This window comes from Pocillopora verrucosa, chromosome 1 (assembly GCF_036669915.1).
Source record: "Pocillopora verrucosa isolate sample1 chromosome 1, ASM3666991v2, whole genome shotgun sequence".
Taxonomy (NCBI): domain Eukaryota; kingdom Metazoa; phylum Cnidaria; class Anthozoa; order Scleractinia; family Pocilloporidae; genus Pocillopora; species Pocillopora verrucosa.
In genome coordinates, this window is record NC_089312.1 from 35,481,583 (window position 1) to 35,500,995 (window position 19,413).

Consider the following 19,413-nt stretch of genomic DNA (forward strand, 5'->3'; position numbering starts at 1 on the left):
CTAAAAGCAGACTAACAGACAGGTCCCTTGGGACGAGGTTCTTTATGAGCCGTGACACTTGGGGTAGACTGATGGGCCCTTGGGATGAGGTTCTTTGTGAGCTGTGGCACTTGGGGCAGACTAATGGGCCCCTTGGGACGAGGTTCTTCATGAGCCGTGAAACTTGGGGCAGACTGATTGGTTCCTTGGGATGAGGTTCTTGGTGAGCTGTGACACTTGGGGCAGACTAATGGGCCCCTTGGGATGAGGTTCTTCCTGAGCCTTGACACTTAGGGTAGACTGACAGGTCCCTTGGGACGAGGTTCTTCAAGAACCGCAACACTCTTTGCAATTAGATTAGTTCATGTAAGTTTCATTTGTATCTATCTTTTTTATATTTAAATTTATCATACTATCTCTTTATTATAATGATCATGTTATTGAGGGAAGTGGGAGCTAGAACCAGTTGTCTTTAACTTTTGGTGATCTTTAACATAAGCTATGGTTAAGTTGCTAGTTGTTAAAAGTTACATGTGACTCCTGTGGGTGGCATACTTCCCTTTTCTTTCAATTTCATTTCAGGAATCACTGCCAGGTACATCTGGAATTGTTCTTGCACAAGCAGGTAAGAAGTATTTAACCTACCAGTATGGATCTTGATTGTAGCATTGGTAAACATGGCCATCCCTGACAGTAGTTGATTCACTGGCATTCTACTGCATTCTATGGGATTATGTCATTATTATACATCGTCAGAGCTCTTGTGGTTAGTCCTCAGTCTTTATTCCATCATAAGATAAAACTACATATCTTATGTTACAATGAATTGAAAAAACTACAGAAATCTACATACATATTATGAATTAAAAAGTATATCATTACAATAAATGGAGCTTAAATATCAACCTATTTACAAATGTGTTCATAAAGCGCTGTGTATTAATTTTCGGGCGCGCGCAGCCTTTTTTCCTAAGATTGTGTAGATATGTCTTTTGGACAGGAATGATATCTTTCAGGGGGTGGCAATCCGTTGATTTTAGTTTCTTCAAAATATTTCTGTCTTGTTTGTTTAAAAGGTTCTTGATAAAAACTGGAAATGAGATAAAACCGCGTTCATGACATCGGTCTAAAAATTTTTGTACAACCGTAAGATCGGACTCAGATGCCCCATAGACTGAAAGTGCATAGCTAAAATTAGCCAAAACAATCGATATAAAAAGATGATCAATCTCTGCCTGAGAGTAATGTTCCTTTCTCAATGTTCGTAGGACGTGTAAACACTTGTTTGCTTTGACAAGCTTAGTTCTTACATGCTCATCAAATTTTCCATCACTCTGTAAAGTTACTCCTAATAAAACGAAGCTATTACATTGGGGAATATTATTAATTGGAGAGTAGAGTACATTATGATTTTTCTTTCTAACAACCAGCTCTTTACATTTGCAAGGGTTGCAGACCATTCTATTGTCTTTACACCATGTTAAGAACTGTCCTACTAAGTCGGCAGATGGGTCACTATTCCTAGTGATAGGCGAAAGAATAGTGGAATCATCGGCATATTTAAAAAGCACAGGGCAACCATTAAAAAAAATCTCCAAATCGTTCAAAAATATATTAAAAAGATACGGTCCGCTTACACTACCTTGTGTGGTTCCTCTATTGACAAGTTTCCACTGTCCTAAAAAATTATAACTAACAACACGCTGTTGTCTTGCATAGAGGAAACTATGATACCAATTGATAATGTACGGATTTAGAGGTAGCTGTTTCAGTTTGGCAGACAAAATAGCATGGTTCACAAAATCGAAAGCCTTACTGAAGTCCATGGTAAAAATTCGCACTGCGCTATAGTCACTACTATCTAAATACTTGTATGTCTGGTGCTGGATAGCGAGCAAGGCATTTGTGCAACTACCCGCCTGTCTATATGCAAATTGGGTGTGGCTCAGGTTGCTCTCAATGACTGACTGTGCTTGTGTACGATACACGACCTTCTCAAACAACCGGGCAATAACGGGAGTAACATTAATACCACGGTAGTCCGAGTCCTCTATAGGCATATTCACTTTGGGGAGAGGGTTAACATTTGCCCTTTTCCAGGAGTCTGGCCATGTATGAGTAGACAGCGACAGATTCCAAACGTGAGTGACGATTGGTGTGAGTAGCTCAGCACAGTCTTTCCAGATCCAGTACGGGAGGTCGTCTGGTCCCGTTGCGGTTTTCTTTACATGAACTAAGGTATTCCAGACACACCGCTCAGATATTTTCGGGGGCTTTACACTGTCCGGGATATCCATATCACTAGGTCTAACGTAAGTGTCATCATAGCACAGGTTGGCGAAGTAGTCGTTCAGACGAACTAGAGAGTTCTTGTCCAAATTTATCAACGATGACCTGCGACGCTGCGATAGGGCGTCCACGCCCTTCCACCACTCACCGCTACCAATGGCAGCCAGTTTTCTTCTGTTCTCGGTTATCAGCTCAGAAATGCGCTTATTAAATAAAGACAGGCGTTCCTTATTCTTTGAAGATATATGGGACTTACTCCTCAGCATACACTTGACTAATGGGGACATCCAAACTGGGTCACGCGATGACATGCGTACAGATTTTTGCGGCATAAACTTATTCATCACTGCACGAATCTTTACCTCAAGCACCTCGACCGCCTTGTTTATGTCCACCTCATTGAGGACGTCACTCCAGTCCAGCGCAGTGAGTGCCATATAAAATGACTGTTTCCGATGTTCCCTACAGTCCCGCACAAGAACTTTGCGGCGCATAGGTTTAAGCTTTAATCCCGCCGGTAAAACAAAGCCTTCATGGTCTGTCTTAATAAGCATATGTATGGAATATGCTTGACCGAACAGATCCGCTCGGTTGGTCATACAGTTATCCAAGCACGCGTTACCCCGCGTGGGAAAATCAACCACGAAATCCCAGCCAGACAAAGCCTTAAATTCTTGCATATCCAAACGATTTACATCGCCACCACAGACAATAGCCGCTTCTGGGTGTTTGTTCAACACAATGTCCACAAAAGATATTATATAATTAATTAAGTCGAGATCCCGGTAGCTATGCTTGGGAGGATTATACAGGCCGCAAATTAGCATAATGTGATCGGACGGCAACTGCACTGTTAAAGCAATAAATTCATATAAATTGGACCGATAGACATCCAAGACTTTAAGACTGTCTCTCACATAGACCGCAACACCCCCTTTTTTCCTTTTGTCCAAGGTTATTACAAGGCAATGGCAGTCTTTCATCACAAAGTTCATTATGCTGAAAGAAATTAATCAGGTTATACAGAATGATCGTACTCTACTAAAAAAATGCGCCACTGGATGTTATCGCCCCAAAGACCATGGCTTATGGACATTTCCTACAGGTCCTTTTTGCTTAGGCCCCCATTTAAACTGGCAATATATAAAACACTTTCTTCCTAACTGAAAAGTTGACATTGACAAAGAGGAAAGGAAGAAGAAGAAGAAGAAAGTTAATGTTGCACATGCAATATCGAAGACTTCTAAAAGAGAGCGAAAATTTAAGCTTGTATGAAACTCTACACTTTGCTCGTCGCCATGTTTACTTTACTTAAAGGTGTGGAAGAAGCGTCCATGGGTGAGAGCACGGTAATTAAATAGAGTAAGGACCCTTTGGCTTAATTCTCGTCTTGCACTTAACATTAAGCAAAGTTAGAAGTACCTATAAGTATAAAAACTTAACCTCTTTGTATCTGCGATGTACACATTTTCGACGGGAAATACTCTTGGAAACCAAGAAACTAAAATTAACCTCTGTGCTTTCTCGCATTCCATCTATTCATCTCCCGTTCACGACTTGTTCGCGGTTCCTTTGGGCATGAAAGCACAGAAGTACCCAGAGCAACTGTTTTTCCCTCGATTTTGTTCAATCGCTGACCAACTGATGTGCCTGCACTCATTTTCTCAGTGGATTCTACCCACACCGAAAAACCCTTCCGGGACCCTGAGCCCTCTGGAAGAAGTAAATTACGCCCCTATGCGTTTACTGCCTGGCGCAATCCTTCCTTCCTTCCTTTCCATCTTTTTTCCTTCTTGCATGCCTGCTTACCTTTCTTCCGTTCTTTCCTTCCTCGATACTTTCTTCCGTTCTTTCCTTCCTCGATACCTAGAGCCTCAATTAAAGAAACGAGCCTCGAAGTGATTCCATGACATGTGCCATTTAGAGTTTCTGATTGGTGCTCTCTGTGATCCGGACCGCCCCCTTGTCCAAGAGATTTTATGTCAGTAAGAATGAAAAAGCTGCGCAAAGCTTAATCGCTCCCCGTCAAATTCACGGATGGATTTTGCCAGCGAAGGTTGAAATCTATGGTCCTAATATATGAGTAACTTCGTCGAAGTCCCCGGTGAGTACCTTTGCTTCTCACTTTCACGCAATCGAAATCTGAGACTGATAAAACTATTGAATGCTTTACACCAAGGTAAAGTACTATTGAATGACTTACGCCAAAGTAAAATACTAGAGTAAGTGCTAAAGTAGAATATTATTGATAAACGATTCGCCTAAGTTTTAGGGCTGTAGGGTTTTCCGCTGATGAGTTATTCGCCAAAAAGTCCGTCATAAATGTAATTTATAAAGCTTAGTATGGGGACACCATGTTGCTGCCTTTCCAAGGGGCACCAACGTGGCGGCCACGAGGGAACGGGTACCGGTTATCATGTTTAGCCACTAAAGAGATAAGTTATCCACTGTGAACTTACAAACATTCATATAAATACATTATCCGATGTTTCAAACGCTTCGGGAACAAAATATCACACGATAGAATCATATTTTATATAAGTTTCAGTTTTCCGGGCCGCCAATGTCGAGTCACAAAAAATTACGAAATTAGAGATGGCTTTATTTTTTCAAAATGGAGAACCCCACGGCGCTTAAACCTTTCCAAAGGTGTTGATTTCAGTTCGAATCGGTATTCGGTATACGGTTGACATCATACGATTCACTACTAAGCTGGAAGCACGCGATTCATTTTAACTGATTTTGTATGGAACATTGGTCTCTCAATTAAACGCTGTTTACATCGTTGTCAGAAATTCTTGTCGAGTTCGTTTAACACTACGCACTATTATATTCTACGCATGTGATTACTTGGATTTTGTCTGCTACAATCTATCCTTGTAATTTACAAACGGTATGTTATTTCTGTTGGAGATCGCTTCCTTCTGCTGGATACATTAGATCAGAAACCATTCTTTACGTAGCTTAATACAGCAAGAGTTTCAGCGAGGACAATTTAGGATCAGTCAGCATTTAAAACAATCGTGTAATAATGTAGGAATACAATATTCTGACTCATTTCCGAAGCAGAACTGGCTCTGAACCTGAACTCTCTCGTGCCGCTGAGGTAAATAAGTATTTGATGGCATCTCGGTGGGATGTCTACAAAACGAAGACCGAAGACCGAAGACCGAAGACCGAAGACCGAAGACCGAAAAACGAAGACCCTAATTTTTTTGCCCGTATAAGGCACGGACAGTTAAAAAACCAAGCCAAAGCGTTCCTCAGCGCAAACAGGTGTGAAAATAACGGGGATTTTCGTTTTGTAGAAAAGACCCCCTGAATCTACAAAACGAAGACCCTTACTAAAACGCTTTGTTAGACCCCAATTGACGCGAAATCAAGGGGGTCTTCGTTTTGTAGAAAAGACCCCCTGAATCTATAAAACGAAGACCCTCACTAAAACGCTTTGTCAGACGCCAATTGACGCGAAATCAATGGGGTCTTCGTTTTGTAGAAAAAGCCCCCTGAATCTATAAAACGAAGATCCTTGCTAAAACGCTTTGTCAGACCCCGTGGAAGGGGGGGGGGGGGAAACTCAGAATGGCATCAGTTTGAAAATCAACAACACAATTAAAACAAGATTAGTAAACAGTTTCATGTAAAGGTATTTTAAGTTAAATATTCACAAAGGGAAAATAAAATAATTAGATTTAAAGATACTTGCCAAAAATTTGCAGAAGATTTGCGACATTTGTGGTACAAATACACTTAAATTTTGTTTAAGACTCTGACGACAAGTACAAACCGCAAAATCATAACATTGGGCTCAAAGGTGGCACGTAGTCGAAAAATCGAAGCTCCGCTTTTAGGCCCGGCTCAATCTATATATTAACCGTTTGCTAGAACGGCGTATACATTTCGAACGCTCGAAAGCTCCAGTTTTGTAAGCAGACGTTACAAATTATTCAAAGAGAAATTAATTGCTATTACAAATACGGTTCAATGCGTCAACGAGCAAAGTGTTAACCCTGTGTAGCGCATCTTTAGCTTACGAGCATGGCCCTGTGTGTTTTAGTTTACAAAATTCTTAGAGCAGTGTATTATCAAACGGGGACTAACTGAAACACCTGAGTGCCCCTCCGAATGTCAGACGCTAGTTGACGTGAAATCAAAGGGGTCTTCCTTTTGTAGAAAAGACCCTCTGAATCTGCAAAACGAAGACCCCCGCTAAAACACTTTGTCAGACACCAATTGACGTGAAATCAAGGGGGTCTTCGTTTTGTAGAAAAGACCCCCTGAGTCTGCAATACGAAGACCCTAGCTAAAACGCTTTGTCAGACGAAAATTTCATCACCCCGTCGGGCAGCACATACCCCTATACGCAATGTATAGGAGTTCCCCCCCCCCTTCCCCGGGGTCCGACAAAGCGTTTTAGCAAGGATCTTCGTTTTATAGATTCAGGGGGCTTTTTCTACAAAACGAAGACCCCATTGATTTCGCGTCAATTGGCGTCTGACAAAGCGTTTTAGTGAGGGTCTTCGTTATATAGATTCAGGGGGTCTTTTCTACAAAACGAAGACCCCCTTGATTTCGCGTCAATTGGGGTCTAACAAAGCGTTTTAGTAAGGGTCTTCGTTTTGTAGATTCAGGGGGTCTTTTCTACAAAACGAAAATCCCCGTTATTTTCACATCTGTTTGCGCTGAGGAACGCTTTGGCTTGGTTTTTTAACTGTCCGTGCCTTATTCGGGCAAAAAAATTAGGGTCTTCGTTTTTCGGTCTTCAGTCTTCGGTCTTCGGTCTTCGTTTTGTAGACACCCATCTCGGTGTGAATGTTTGTGTAGTTTCAATTTTGAGGAAACTATTCCGGAAAGAACACCCCAGTTTCTATTGGTTTAGAGAGTGAAAATTGAGTTATTGGTGAGTAGTGCTGCTCCAGAAACATGGCTCCAAACTAACGTAGCTGAATGAATAGGGAAATTATACCATAACTAAGTAAGCAGAGACTATCACAACTTGCTTCGTAGGCAACATCATAACTTAGATTGTTACCGGTTCTTTTAAATGCTCTGAATGTCATTTAAATGGCAGAACTGATTGCCTGTGACCGTAAACAAGTCGGCAAACGTATGACGTTAACCTCGATCGATCAAAGGCAAGGAAAAGTTTAACATGTGGGCTGTAGGTAAATGCTACACGATCAACGTCACAAATTTAGTGAATGGACATTTAATATTGTTGCCAGATAGACGTGTATTCCGATGTAAAGACGTGAATCGACTGAAAATAAATAATAAAGTATCTAACTAGAAATTAGAGTGAATTCGTATAATTCGTTTGTTATTTGCTGATGAGTTTGTCACTAAATGCTAACAAGAAGAGCAATTAAGAACGGTTTATGCAAATTCACTCTCACGATCAGATAATACCGGAAAGTATAGCGTCAAAGTTCCGTTGCCCACAGGCGGCCCAAGCTCCAGCTGTGAGATGATCATCTTACGCAATAACGGTCATGGCGGAATTATAAGAGTTTGTATGGGAATATATACGAGCGCTCTAAGGAATAAAAAAATACGTCAAATTCTCAAAAAAAATACCTCACCTCGCTTCCACAGCGTATTGCTTGTTATCTGACCGCTTACTTTGATGAAAAGCGCCCATTTGAGCAAGTGGTTAATTTCGAGGTTTTCAACGCACATAAGAAAAGCCCAAGGCTGAACACTCCATTTCCGAACGCCTGATCCGAGAAACGAAAAATCCAAGCTCAAAATGACCGGGCGGCCACAAATCCAACGCAGAATCCAAGCACATATACTGTAGTTTCATTTCAATTCACTACAAACTCAATCTTCCCCGTGCAACCGACGCTAAGCCGCAGTTTCCTTCAAAAATTTCTAGTTTAGAGGTTTCTAACAGCCCGCGACCACATCAACCTTGACACACGACCGTTGAAACCCTACCTCCTTTTCAAACTGAGCCTCGCCGGGGACCACACCGTCAGTTATTATCAATAAATTGTTTTAGAACCACGGGTCCCCTCCGGTAGGTAGGGTTACCAAGCTGGTTTTCAACGGTCGTGTGTCAAGGTTGATGTGGCCGCGGGCTGTTAGAAACCTTTAAACTAGAAATTTTTGAAGCAAACTGCGGCATAGTGTCGGTTGCACGAGGAAGATTGAGTTTTTAGTGAATTAAAATGAAACTACAGTATATGTGCTCGGATTCTGCGTTGGATTTGTGGCCGCCCGGTCATTTTGAGCTTGGATTTTTCGCTTCTCGGATCAGGCGTTCGGAAATGGAGTGTTCAGCCTTGGGCTAGTTCCTGTGGCACCAGTGTTGAGCATCGTTGTGGTTGGTCAGCTTTGTCAGAGTCTTACACTTTGCGGATATTCTAGCATGCTAACTTGAGACTTGTTGTGTTTGGTCTTTGTTTCTTTTCGTGTTTCTTACCGCTGGTGTGGGATACCCGTTGGTTGCAACTAGTCGGTAAGATGTGAGGCAAGCTGGGTTTGAGCCACCTTTTCTAGGCCCCTCTCCGTGTGGAGCAAGTAGCGCTATCCCTAAAAAGAGCTGCTTGGTTGCTCAGGGTGCTGCCAGATGCTGGTGTTGCCTCCTCAAGAAGAAAGCGACCAATATCCTGAGCCGCCTACCTGAAGAGTTGGAGCCGTGCCCAATGCGTATGTCCAATGTTTATCGTTTCGCCCTTTCTCCATCGTTGTAGGTCTTTTGTTCCTCCGTGCGCTCAGGAGGTTTAAAGTGGAGGTCAGGACTCGCAGGCTAACCCCCCTCTTTAGGCCAAGGGACTCTCCACGGACGCTCAGCGGACTGAGACGGCTGTGGCGACCACGGGGCTTTAGGTTTTACATCAAAGGGTCCCTCTCCTAGCCTCTGGAGGCACAGGTGTCGCTCTCTTCCTCCTAACCCTTCTAACCCTTCGCAGCCGTTGGGAAATTGCGTCTTCATCCGCCTGTTCTGCCGTTGGAGCTTGGTTGCCGGACTCTTGGTAGGTCTTCACACGTCAAGCCTGACCAGCACACCAGGATATAGACACTACACGCCTGGAATTTTTATCGAGGTTGACTCCTCTAATTTTCAGTTTTTATAGGGGTGGGTTAACAGTCTAAAACCATTCCCTAACCTGGAGCACCAGGGGATCACACTTTGTCTGGTCTCTACCCTTTGACCTGTTCGGTATGGGTGACCTTAATAGGAGTTCAAGACTCCAACCGACATAGCTCTAGGGGTAACTGTAACACACAAACCATCCCACCGCGATAAGGTGGTAACCCTAGGAACAGATTTGTTTTATAAATTGATTGTAAAGACCCTTGTTCTTCCTCTGAGATTGACTTTACTTTCATGAAGACTCACATTCATTCATTCAAAAGGATTCTTGCTGAAAATATCTTTGTGCTCGTCTGAAGACTTAATATTTTATTGAATCGGTTTATCTGGTTGACATACGATCAACATAACATAGCCCTTTTACCCATGGGTAACTAGCGTTTGTCCACGGGCAAGGACGTTTTTGTGTGTAACCGCTTTCCCCAGACCGAAACTGCCCCAGGGTTATTTCCATGGATACATCAAAAAGAACAAAACAACTTCCCATGACAGTTCCTGAACTGAAAAGTACGATTTATCTGCTCCCTGAGGTGGCTTGGCCAATCATAAAGCAGAATGAAGCTAATACAGGAAATCGCCTACAGTGTTTTGAGGTGACCTCCGATGCGCTTGGTCAATTTCGCGCCTTCTTCGGTGTCTTCTCGCAAAAAACTGCTGGACTGTTATATTTATGGAGGACTGTCGTATAATAAGCAGGAGAATCATTGGAATTAAGCTTAATAGATCTCGATTCGTAACATCCATATTGCTCTGTACTTTTCCTAATTATATTTTGCCCTTAGGGGGAGTCTTTTACTGTGTAACCGCATCCCCAAGGGTAATAGGGAACCTGAGCTTAACAAAACCCAAGCCATTAACCCTCCGTAAGGCCCCAAACCCTAGGTGTGTGTAACCACTACTATTTAATTACTATCCAACTGCACAAAGTAGTGTACAAATACAAATACAAATAGAAATATCTTACGATATTTTATTGTTATTGTACAGTTGGTTTTGAACTATAAACAGAACCTGTCTATCATACATTATTTTACACTGACAGGCTTGTCAACCTCACAATAACTCAGACCAAATCAAATTCAATAAGTTGCTGAATTGCATTTCTTTCTCAAATTTTTTGGATGACTTACATTTTGGCATTGACTACTTTTTAATCCCATAAATTTCCGAGCAAAGATTTCTAAGCAGTTCTAAATAACAGTTTTACTTTTGGTTCGGCTGAGACTTTAGAATTTAAGGAACCAACGCTGAGGCCTTTTGAAGTCTGAAGGCAAGGTATCTCAGGTGAATTGACAAGATATACGCTCTCTGTCGGTTTTTTTAATTTAAGCATACAGGCCAATCTCAGAAGTACGTTTTCTAAGATGACATAGTGGCTACTAATATGAGTTAGAATTGAATTACTTCACTAAAGTTAGCTGGCTTTGTCTGACCCGTGGGTGTGTAAAACCAGCGGCTCCCTTTGCAATGACGAAATTGCTTGGCGACTCTCTTCGCTTCGTTAAATATATCTGCATGCGCGTCGGTAATCCTCTCTGCGAGGCTAACTCCGTCGAGACTCTGACGAAAGAACGCTCGAAACGTCAGCTGTTAATTATGAACTCTTTATGGTGGCCATTTTACTTCATCAACTCAGTTGATAATACTAAATTACCCTTTTATACTCTCTCACCGACGCAGCACCACAGTTTCTTTAGGAACGTAACCCCGTTATCCGTAGACTGGCTCCTTCGATTAACTCGGGTCACAATTTTGCTTTATATCCCTGATGGTACTATGTTGCCTGCGTTGGCCAGAAGCGGGAATGCGTGGCATGTTCGGCTGCATTGCAGGCTTCTGGCTCCAGATAACCTGGAGATCACTAACTTAAAGTAAAATTGAAATTACAGCCGAAATCTTTATAATGGACACAATTTCGGGTCGCGTCATTTCCCTGGCTTGAAAATTGCACACAATCTGATCTGAATAAACTAACTGGAGCTTCGATTTGAAGCTTTCCAAAATCTATTTGTTGTGCGATCTGTAATGCAAATGTGGCTGAGTGATTAAATTCTCGGAAAACAGGAAACCACCGAAGTTTACACTGGAACCGCCCCTTGATGTTGTGACTATCAAGTGATACGATTATATGACCATCTCACATGGTTATCAAGTGATAAAACGTTCCCCGAAATCCCAAAATATCTCTGCTCTTTGGCCTCGTCACACTTCGTTCCTCCTGCAACGTCAGATCAACAATATCGCTTCAAAAACATCGTTTTCTCGTCAATATACCATGGTGAAAATATAGGGCTCTCTAATTAACAAATAGAGAAGCCTTGACTGTGCTCTATTCTGTTGTAAAGCACGCAGGAAGCGGCTAGAGCACGAAAGAAGTGTAGGGGGAAACACGAGACGTAGTCGAGTGTTTCTCCCTACTTCTTGAGTGCTCTAGCCGCTTCCTAAGTGCGTTACAACAGAACAGAGCGCAGTCAAGGCTTCTCTATTTGTTTTATAATAAAGAATCCGTTAAATTCCCCAAGAATTACTTTCAATTTTCAAAACAAATCTTATTTCCAAAGGGAACAGCAGTGTCGTCAGCATGCTCTATACTCTCATAAAGCACGCTACAATAAGCCAATCGGAATTCCTGTTAGAATGGTTCAAATAATCTGATTGGCTGTACAAGACTAAAGCTGTCAAAAATGTCAAACCATCAAAGTTCATATTCTGCAATAGTTTACAAACTAAAATAGCTCGGCATGTCGAATTTAACACTTTTGCCTGAAGTTTTTTAGTTTCTAATACAGGATCTGAAAGTGAAATGTTCAGTGAAATTCGGCCCAATCGTGGCTCACAAAAATAAGCAAGTTATTTCACATTACAAGTAGAAAACAAACTGTTCAAGGCGAGTGTATTATGAATGAACAACAGCCGAATTCACCAAGACAAAAAGATCGTTCGGAATGACAGCGCCGTAAAACTCGGTTGCAGTGACTGATCTGGCCTTCCACTCAACGCATCGGAAAGGTAATCAGGACAAGCTCTTATTTTTTCACTCGAAGGGTAGTCGATTTAGTTCCTGAGGCTTGCTCCACTGCGATGACCGAAGATCGCCATGATTAGCTAGCCGCGATAGACCTTAAGTCTTTGACACCGTCATGATTAGTATGAATTTTAACAGTTATGCCAGGTTATATTTTTCACAATTCCTGTTTTTTTCTAGTTGAAATCGAAACTTTATATACTATACAAGTGTTAGCTGTGTTTGATTTTTATTACCGTACGTAAACTCGCAATCTAACTGAGCGTGAAAACCGTTAAAAAAACTCGGACTGTCTATCTTGTTTTATCTTTGAGGATTTCTGTCTCTGCTCACGTTACAGTATAGTAAATTACTGCGCCTGGCATTTTTGCAAACCTTTGCTTGCTTGTTCCGAAATTTCACTTTTATTAACGAAAGAAAAGCTAGAAAGAAGTCCCGGAAAAGGTCGGACATAGTACGATTTGGCAGATGGCGTGACAGCTTTAGCTCAGTTCTATGCTCTATACTCTCATAGAGCACGCTCTTTCAACCAATGACAGTACGTGTTATATCCGAGCTTTATTATAATATAAAATAAAACCCAACAAATAAAGCTTTCTTATTCCTTTATCATCAAACGAGCTTCGTCATGGTTAAAATGGGCTATATCACTGTGTCCACAGTTTACGCAATTCCAGCCTGATATGTATCAGATTGCTATTGGTCCCCACTTTATCATGCAAAAGCAAAGCATGTGGCTTCGGTCGCGCTGTTGCGTATGAAGCGAGGTAATTATACTTCAATCTACAGGAAAATCTCGCTCCGGTCGCGGTTTCCTGCGAATTTCAGTAAATTGCAGGGTACTTCCTGTCGACCCAAATACAATCTAAAGGTTATATTCTGCATTCTTAGAGGAAGAAGTAAGAATAAAAGCTATCACTAACACGCGTTAACGGCAAATCGGCTTATCAAAAACATGTCAGGTTTCCATGAAGGCAGCTCCTCGAGGATTGCTGCGTATCGGTGGATTAGTAAATATATATTTGTAAAGGAACAAAGCCTCTTCACACAAGTTGTTTCTGCCTCCTTTTGCTATAAGCAAGTAAAAACGTATAGTAAGATTCTTATTCACCCTTTCATGCTCGCACCATGAGTCGAAGACTTGGAGACACAAAATCGAAACATCGATGTATCCTCACACCATTCACTCCATAGCAATACGTAAGTGGCGATCTCTGTAAGAGCGGTCCAAGGCGTTTCACATCGGAAAAAATTTCTGCCTCAAACTTCGCTCGTTGAACTATCTTTGGTAGTACGTAAATAACATCACATTGGTTCCAGGAAATACGCTTAAAAAATTTTGAGAGCTCTCAATAATCAAAGCCGCAAAAGGCCCTTTTTGATCACTCGCTACATCGAAAATTTCAAAAGTTGACAAGCTCGCTCCTCGTAACAAACTACAAGTAGTAAGCAATCGTTTGTATTCCTAAATTGTGTGTTATATAAGGGGTTTGGAAAGCTTTTCAATTTCGATATGTGTTCATTCAGAGGTTCGCCAAAAACACCCGTTAGAGAGCTTTCTGAAATTGGTCAAAAGTACTCTTTCTTTCTTGGGTGATATTTCTCAAGTCCAGACCAGACCATTGAAAATCTCCGGTTGATTTCTTCTAACAAGATGTTCGAAAGCATAGAAAAGTAAACATCTTGCACTTATTGATTTCCTTTACCTTAGTGACTTCAAACTTTTGGTGATTTTGCTAGCGTGACAGCAGAATTATGCAAATTAGTCTGTTGAGCATACTCCGACCGTTTTTATTGAGGCGGTGTGCGCACTCTGATTGCGTTGCATCATGGTCGTAAAACGAAAAGTGAGTCATTTGCATCCTGTCATGGTCGAGTGAACATCTCTGGTGGTAGCAAGATAGCCTGAATAAACGTGGAATGTGATGGGAATTCACTGTCTTTTGCCGTTCCTTCGAAAGCTTAAAGGTGTTTGCGGGCCTGTGCAACTCCTGTTATTCCTTCGTGACAAATTCGTTGCTAAGAGGCGACTTAAGAGATTCAGAAAGAATCGAAACTGCAGCCATGCCCGAGAATCTATTCACTTGGTAGCAGTTACACCCACAGCTGATAGCTGTGTGAATAATATCAAATTCGCGAGTTATTTATCAGGGAATCGACTCTTGACATGCAAACGCATTACAAAGAGGCAGCGAACTTCTTATACACGAACTATTTTTCATGTCGTACACTTAAAGGCGGAAACACGGGATTCGCGAAAGGAGAAGCCTTACACCTCTTAAGACCAAATTTGTCACGCTCAACGTTTAATAAAAAACGTACAGAGTTTCAAATATGCTTAAAGAATACCTAGAATAGGGTTTTGAGAAACGTATCTCTGGAACTATTTTCTGCAGGAGAGACTGATACTTGAAAACAAAAACAAAAAAATAGCGCGCACACATGAAAATATTACCTTATGTAACACAATCTCATCCGGCTTTGCCAAACCTCAAGAACATACAGATAAGGAAATGACACCTTAAAAGTAACCGTTAATATCATATGGCGAACGAAAGTCATTAAAGGATACCCTAATAATAGTTGAGCTTTCAGGTCAGAAGATTTAAAGCGCAAGCGAATGGTAGGAGTTACACAAGCCTATCAACACCTTTTAACGATCGCTTGCCTTTTGCTTTCTGCCTTACCCGGCGTGTTGCCATGTGTTGTGTAGAGTTATTCATTGGTCAAGTGACTCCTTTCATGGCTCACATTCAACTGTCCTTCATTCAATGATCAAGATAGTAGATTAACCATACAACACTTGCGATAAGTTAATTTGCTTTTACTTATGAAAGTGGATTTACAACACTATCGAGTATACGATAGTAACGCTGTGTAACGCAACAATAGGCCTTTTCTCGGCCATAATCGGTCTCAACACCAGCACTTAAAATGCGAGAAACACATGCACCGTTGGAGAGCGTTTGAAAGCGTTTGGTCAGTGCTGTTAAAGGATCGAAGTGGCCATCCAAATCTTTGAAAGGCTCCAAACTACGACGTACATCAAATTTGAAATCCGGTCTCAAATTACATACTAAAAACCAGTGATTGCGTTTGTCCTTGAGAACCATAGAATACGTGACAAATATGTATAAAAAAATACTTTTATACATTCAGATTAAATAATTTCGTGTACCTATGGTGAAAGGAAAAAGGAGCAGCCTAACTTTTACTGAATGTTCAGTCAAAATATGCCGAATTGTGTCGCTTTCATCGCCATATTGAAAATGAATCCACAATGTAACGTAATCGGAGTGCGCACGCCGCCTGGTTTTTATTGGTAGCTTGAAAATTCTTAGATTTTAGCCATTTCAAAAAGAAATATAGCAGGGCAGAGCTTTTAGAACTAACTGATTGATTCTCTAAACATTTTAAACGGCTATTCTGTCTTGTGAGGAGAAAGGTGAACAACATCGGCAGAAATATTGGACAAAATGGCGGCCGCGCTTGCGCATTTCGTCCATAATGGCGTCCAAATAATATAAGAAACTGTATGGAAATTTGTAAAATTTCTAAAATATAACAATCAGGAGCTCATAGTCCCGTCTGCTCTCGATCGAGACATATTCAGTACTGATTCTGCTATTCATCAAACTTCACAGGGACTCGATAAATAAAAACCACTTACTTCCCGAGTTAGTTCTTTTGTCATTGATTATTGACCTAGGTCGCCATACAGTTCTTCAAAATCCGTCGTTCTCCATCCCAAACACTCGCCTATTACAGGAAAGTGTATCAATAAAGTCAACCGCTCTCGATCGAATTGACTGCTACAGAGTTCGAAGCGTCCAAATATCCTGTAAAATTGCCATTTCCTCCCATCAAAAAAGTTCCCAACGCGCCAGAATATCCCTTATTTTCCATGTTGAGTAAGTGACGAGACGCCATGTTGAAAACTATGACTGAAATAGTTAAACACGAGTAACGCTGATCTTAGAATCGTCGGCCATATTTGTTTATGTTCTTGCAGGGAAATAAATTAGTTCTCGGTCCTTTTCGGAATAAAATTCGCCAGCCATTGAATGCAAATTCAGTAGTCTTAGCGGGAAAATTAAATTAAAGCAAATCAAAATTCTGACATCATGTCATCGCTCTGCCTCGAAAAATCCCAAAGATTTACTTGCAGGTCTTCTTTTCTTTTTCTTTTCATCAAATAGAAGATCTGCGGTGCTCAAATTGTATAACTCATGATACGAAATACTCTTCTTTGCAGATCGAGCCGTGATCGCCGGCATATTGAATTCTCTTGATATTCTTTTGTTCCTGAGTGTAATACGATATACCGCTAATAATTGTTAGCGGACTCGAAATGTCCTTGATTTCTGGCGATGAAAATATATCGAATATCATAATGATTAGCCTTCGGTCAACGTGTTAATGAGAAACTTTTTGAAAAAAATTGGTTTCTGTTCTTTAATATTTGATTTAGAGAACTTGAGCTATTGAAACCTGTATAAAAACTTAAGAACCAAATTACAAGATTTTATTTAGTGTAACCGGGGATAACAGCATTACGTCTTCGGGTAGGTCGAAAAAAATAAATGAAGAACAAATTTATGTTGGTGTCTGATTGCAAGAGCTCCCGGCGGTGCGCTAACATCTCTTTTTAGCTCTTATTTTTTTTTGACTTGCGCAACGGGCACGTAATCAGGAGCCCTCCTGACGTAACCTATAACAGCACATACCGAAATTCACCGTGACCAGTGACTCAGTCACGTAATTCAGTTGCGAACTTTTTCCATCTAAATAAGGCAGCGATAACGTGATTTTTTGCTCCGAACTCTAACCTTAGGGAAACTGTTGTAGGTCATTGTGGTTCCATCAAATAAATGGACATTTTAAAATCGTTTGTCTCACGATGTAGAGTCAAGCATCAACTGTGTTGACGTTGCGACTGCTATCATTTAAAAGTTCCTCAGGTGACGAGGTCGAAAGGTTATATGTCGCTATTTATAGTGCGTGGGTTTTCTGTTATTGGTGTGTTTTGGCGCGCAGTCATTAGTGGATTAAGTTGATTTTTTTTTTTTTTTAAATTTTAATGCCAGAAATTACAGCCAAATAATGTAACCTTATGGAATTTCGTAGACTAAATCGTAGCGATTTAGTGATCTGTCAGTTTTGCCGATGTCCGTTGATTTCAGTGCAGGATTTGATTTGTGAGCATATAATTTAACCATAAGCACGCTTCCAAATTCTTTGAGTTGAATTTGAAACATTTTTTTTTAAATAATCAACCAACGAACAATTCAAACTTGAATGAACAATCAGAATCAGTCACGGCACTTGATATTCATGAGTTATTGCTGATTTATACGAGTTATTGAGGGCACCTCCTGATATAAGCCATAGGGTTTGTTCAGGCTTTCTTACCTCTTTGTGTTTTAACTGACTGTTCTACGTCAAGTTTATGGTGGTGTATAAAATCGGACTTAGACTTAGGGGGTGGCTCGAAAAATACTTCAAAACGTACATGAAAAACGAAATTTTTGAAATAAAAGAGTTAAAATTCTTTGGTGGATATTTGTAACCCCTTTATAGGGTTTCTTTCATTAGAGAAGCAATGTTCGTGATACATATGTAGCAGAGGTGTGTTCATCAAAACAAAAAAGGTTTTTTACATTTCCTGATTTCTGTCATTTCTTATCTTTAAGAGAAAATGAACGTCCCAGCTTATACATCACCCACTTTGTGCCTTGGTCGGACATTTGACTTGGAAACTTCGAGAGCATGCGCGGATGTCTTCCCATCGAGCAGTGACTTACCAATTAAGCCTATGAATTTCAACAAGTTTTCCTTCAAATACCAAGTGGTTAAAAGCAGCAAAGACGTCAATGACTTACTGGACGTATCTGGTGAATTATCACTAAAAATCAAAGCCAATCTGCTGAGAGTGGAAGGGGCAGGGCAGTATATAAATGAGAGCAAGTTAGAAGAGGGAACAACTAGTCTTCTGGCTGTGATGAAATGTACTACGGTACGTATTTTTGCTGAAGAATCACAAAGGGCGGCATTTGTCAAACAAATTAAAGTAATGAGGCAAAAATTGACTAAAAAGGTTCCTTGTCATATGGGCAACATCTCCATAAAAATTGGTTGGAAAATAACAAATCTGAGATGTGGTAATTCCGTCAACACTGATCGAAGTACGGACTTATAAGTCTTACCTTAACATCATGCCCAAGCCCAAATTTACTCATCCCTTTTGCAGCATCTTTCCCATTGTAAATGTTGAAGTGTACAGTGCAACCATTGGAACTATATTTCATTGTTTGACTTCTGAAATTTTGCCTTGAAACAAGGGCAAATCAGATAATCAACCTCAAAATGCATAAAGTACAACATATATCAAAAGCCTTTCACTTGCAATGTACCACCAGTATTTTTCAAGAGTAAAACAATTCAGAAGTGAAACCCGAAAGTGTCACTTTATATCATTCCACTCATTTTTGAGCATAATTTGTTTGTTTTGTGAATTTTCGGCATGTAACAAGTAGAACCACATCTAAAAAACATACAAAACATATAAGATAATGTACAGGTTGATATATATACAACTATCGTTTTAAAAATAAAAGATTTTATTTGATTTAGTTCGGACGCACACTGCGTCATGCGATCTGTGATCGGCTGATAATTTAGGCAGTTGCGTTCTAAAATTCCATTGAACATTATTTACTCTGTCGCTTCAACATCATGTTTGATCACAATATATACCGCTTTCCATTCACAAATATACATTTACAGGTTTGTCTCAAGGCAAAAAACAAGGATTCATGCGCGAAAAGTAAAAGTAAATGTAATTTTACACTGTTTCAACACCACATGCGTCACGCATTTAAATATCGCGTTTACAGATTACTTTCTTCGATTCCTCGCTAGGATTTTCCAGTTTTCTGTCTAATTCGGATTCCTCACCACTAGACATACCTCCATGCTCACTTCCATCGTCAAAAATCATCTCTAAAGCCTTAGCTAC

At 40.6% G+C, this 19,413-nt stretch overlaps 1 protein-coding gene across 5 annotated transcripts in view; it reads left to right on the plus strand.

The window, feature by feature from the left end:
- The window catches only part of LOC136278190 (neoverrucotoxin subunit alpha-like), a 29,005-nt gene that overhangs the window by 2,492 nt on the left and 7,100 nt on the right, over nt 1-19,413 (plus strand). For 2 of the 5 annotated variants that reach the window (XM_066161607.1, XM_066161611.1), the window contains exons 1-2: nt 4,273-4,372; nt 18,089-18,411. In XM_066161607.1, the coding sequence (XP_066017704.1) occupies nt 4,348-4,372; nt 18,089-18,411 (348 nt within the window). In that variant the 5' untranslated portion in view covers nt 4,273-4,347. Of the gene's footprint in view, nt 1-561; nt 605-4,272; nt 4,373-9,206; nt 9,249-11,975; nt 12,380-18,088; nt 18,412-19,413 lie in introns of those variants that run through there. The other 3 variants (XM_066161617.1, XM_066161625.1, XM_066161621.1) reach the window with 3 other exon arrangements.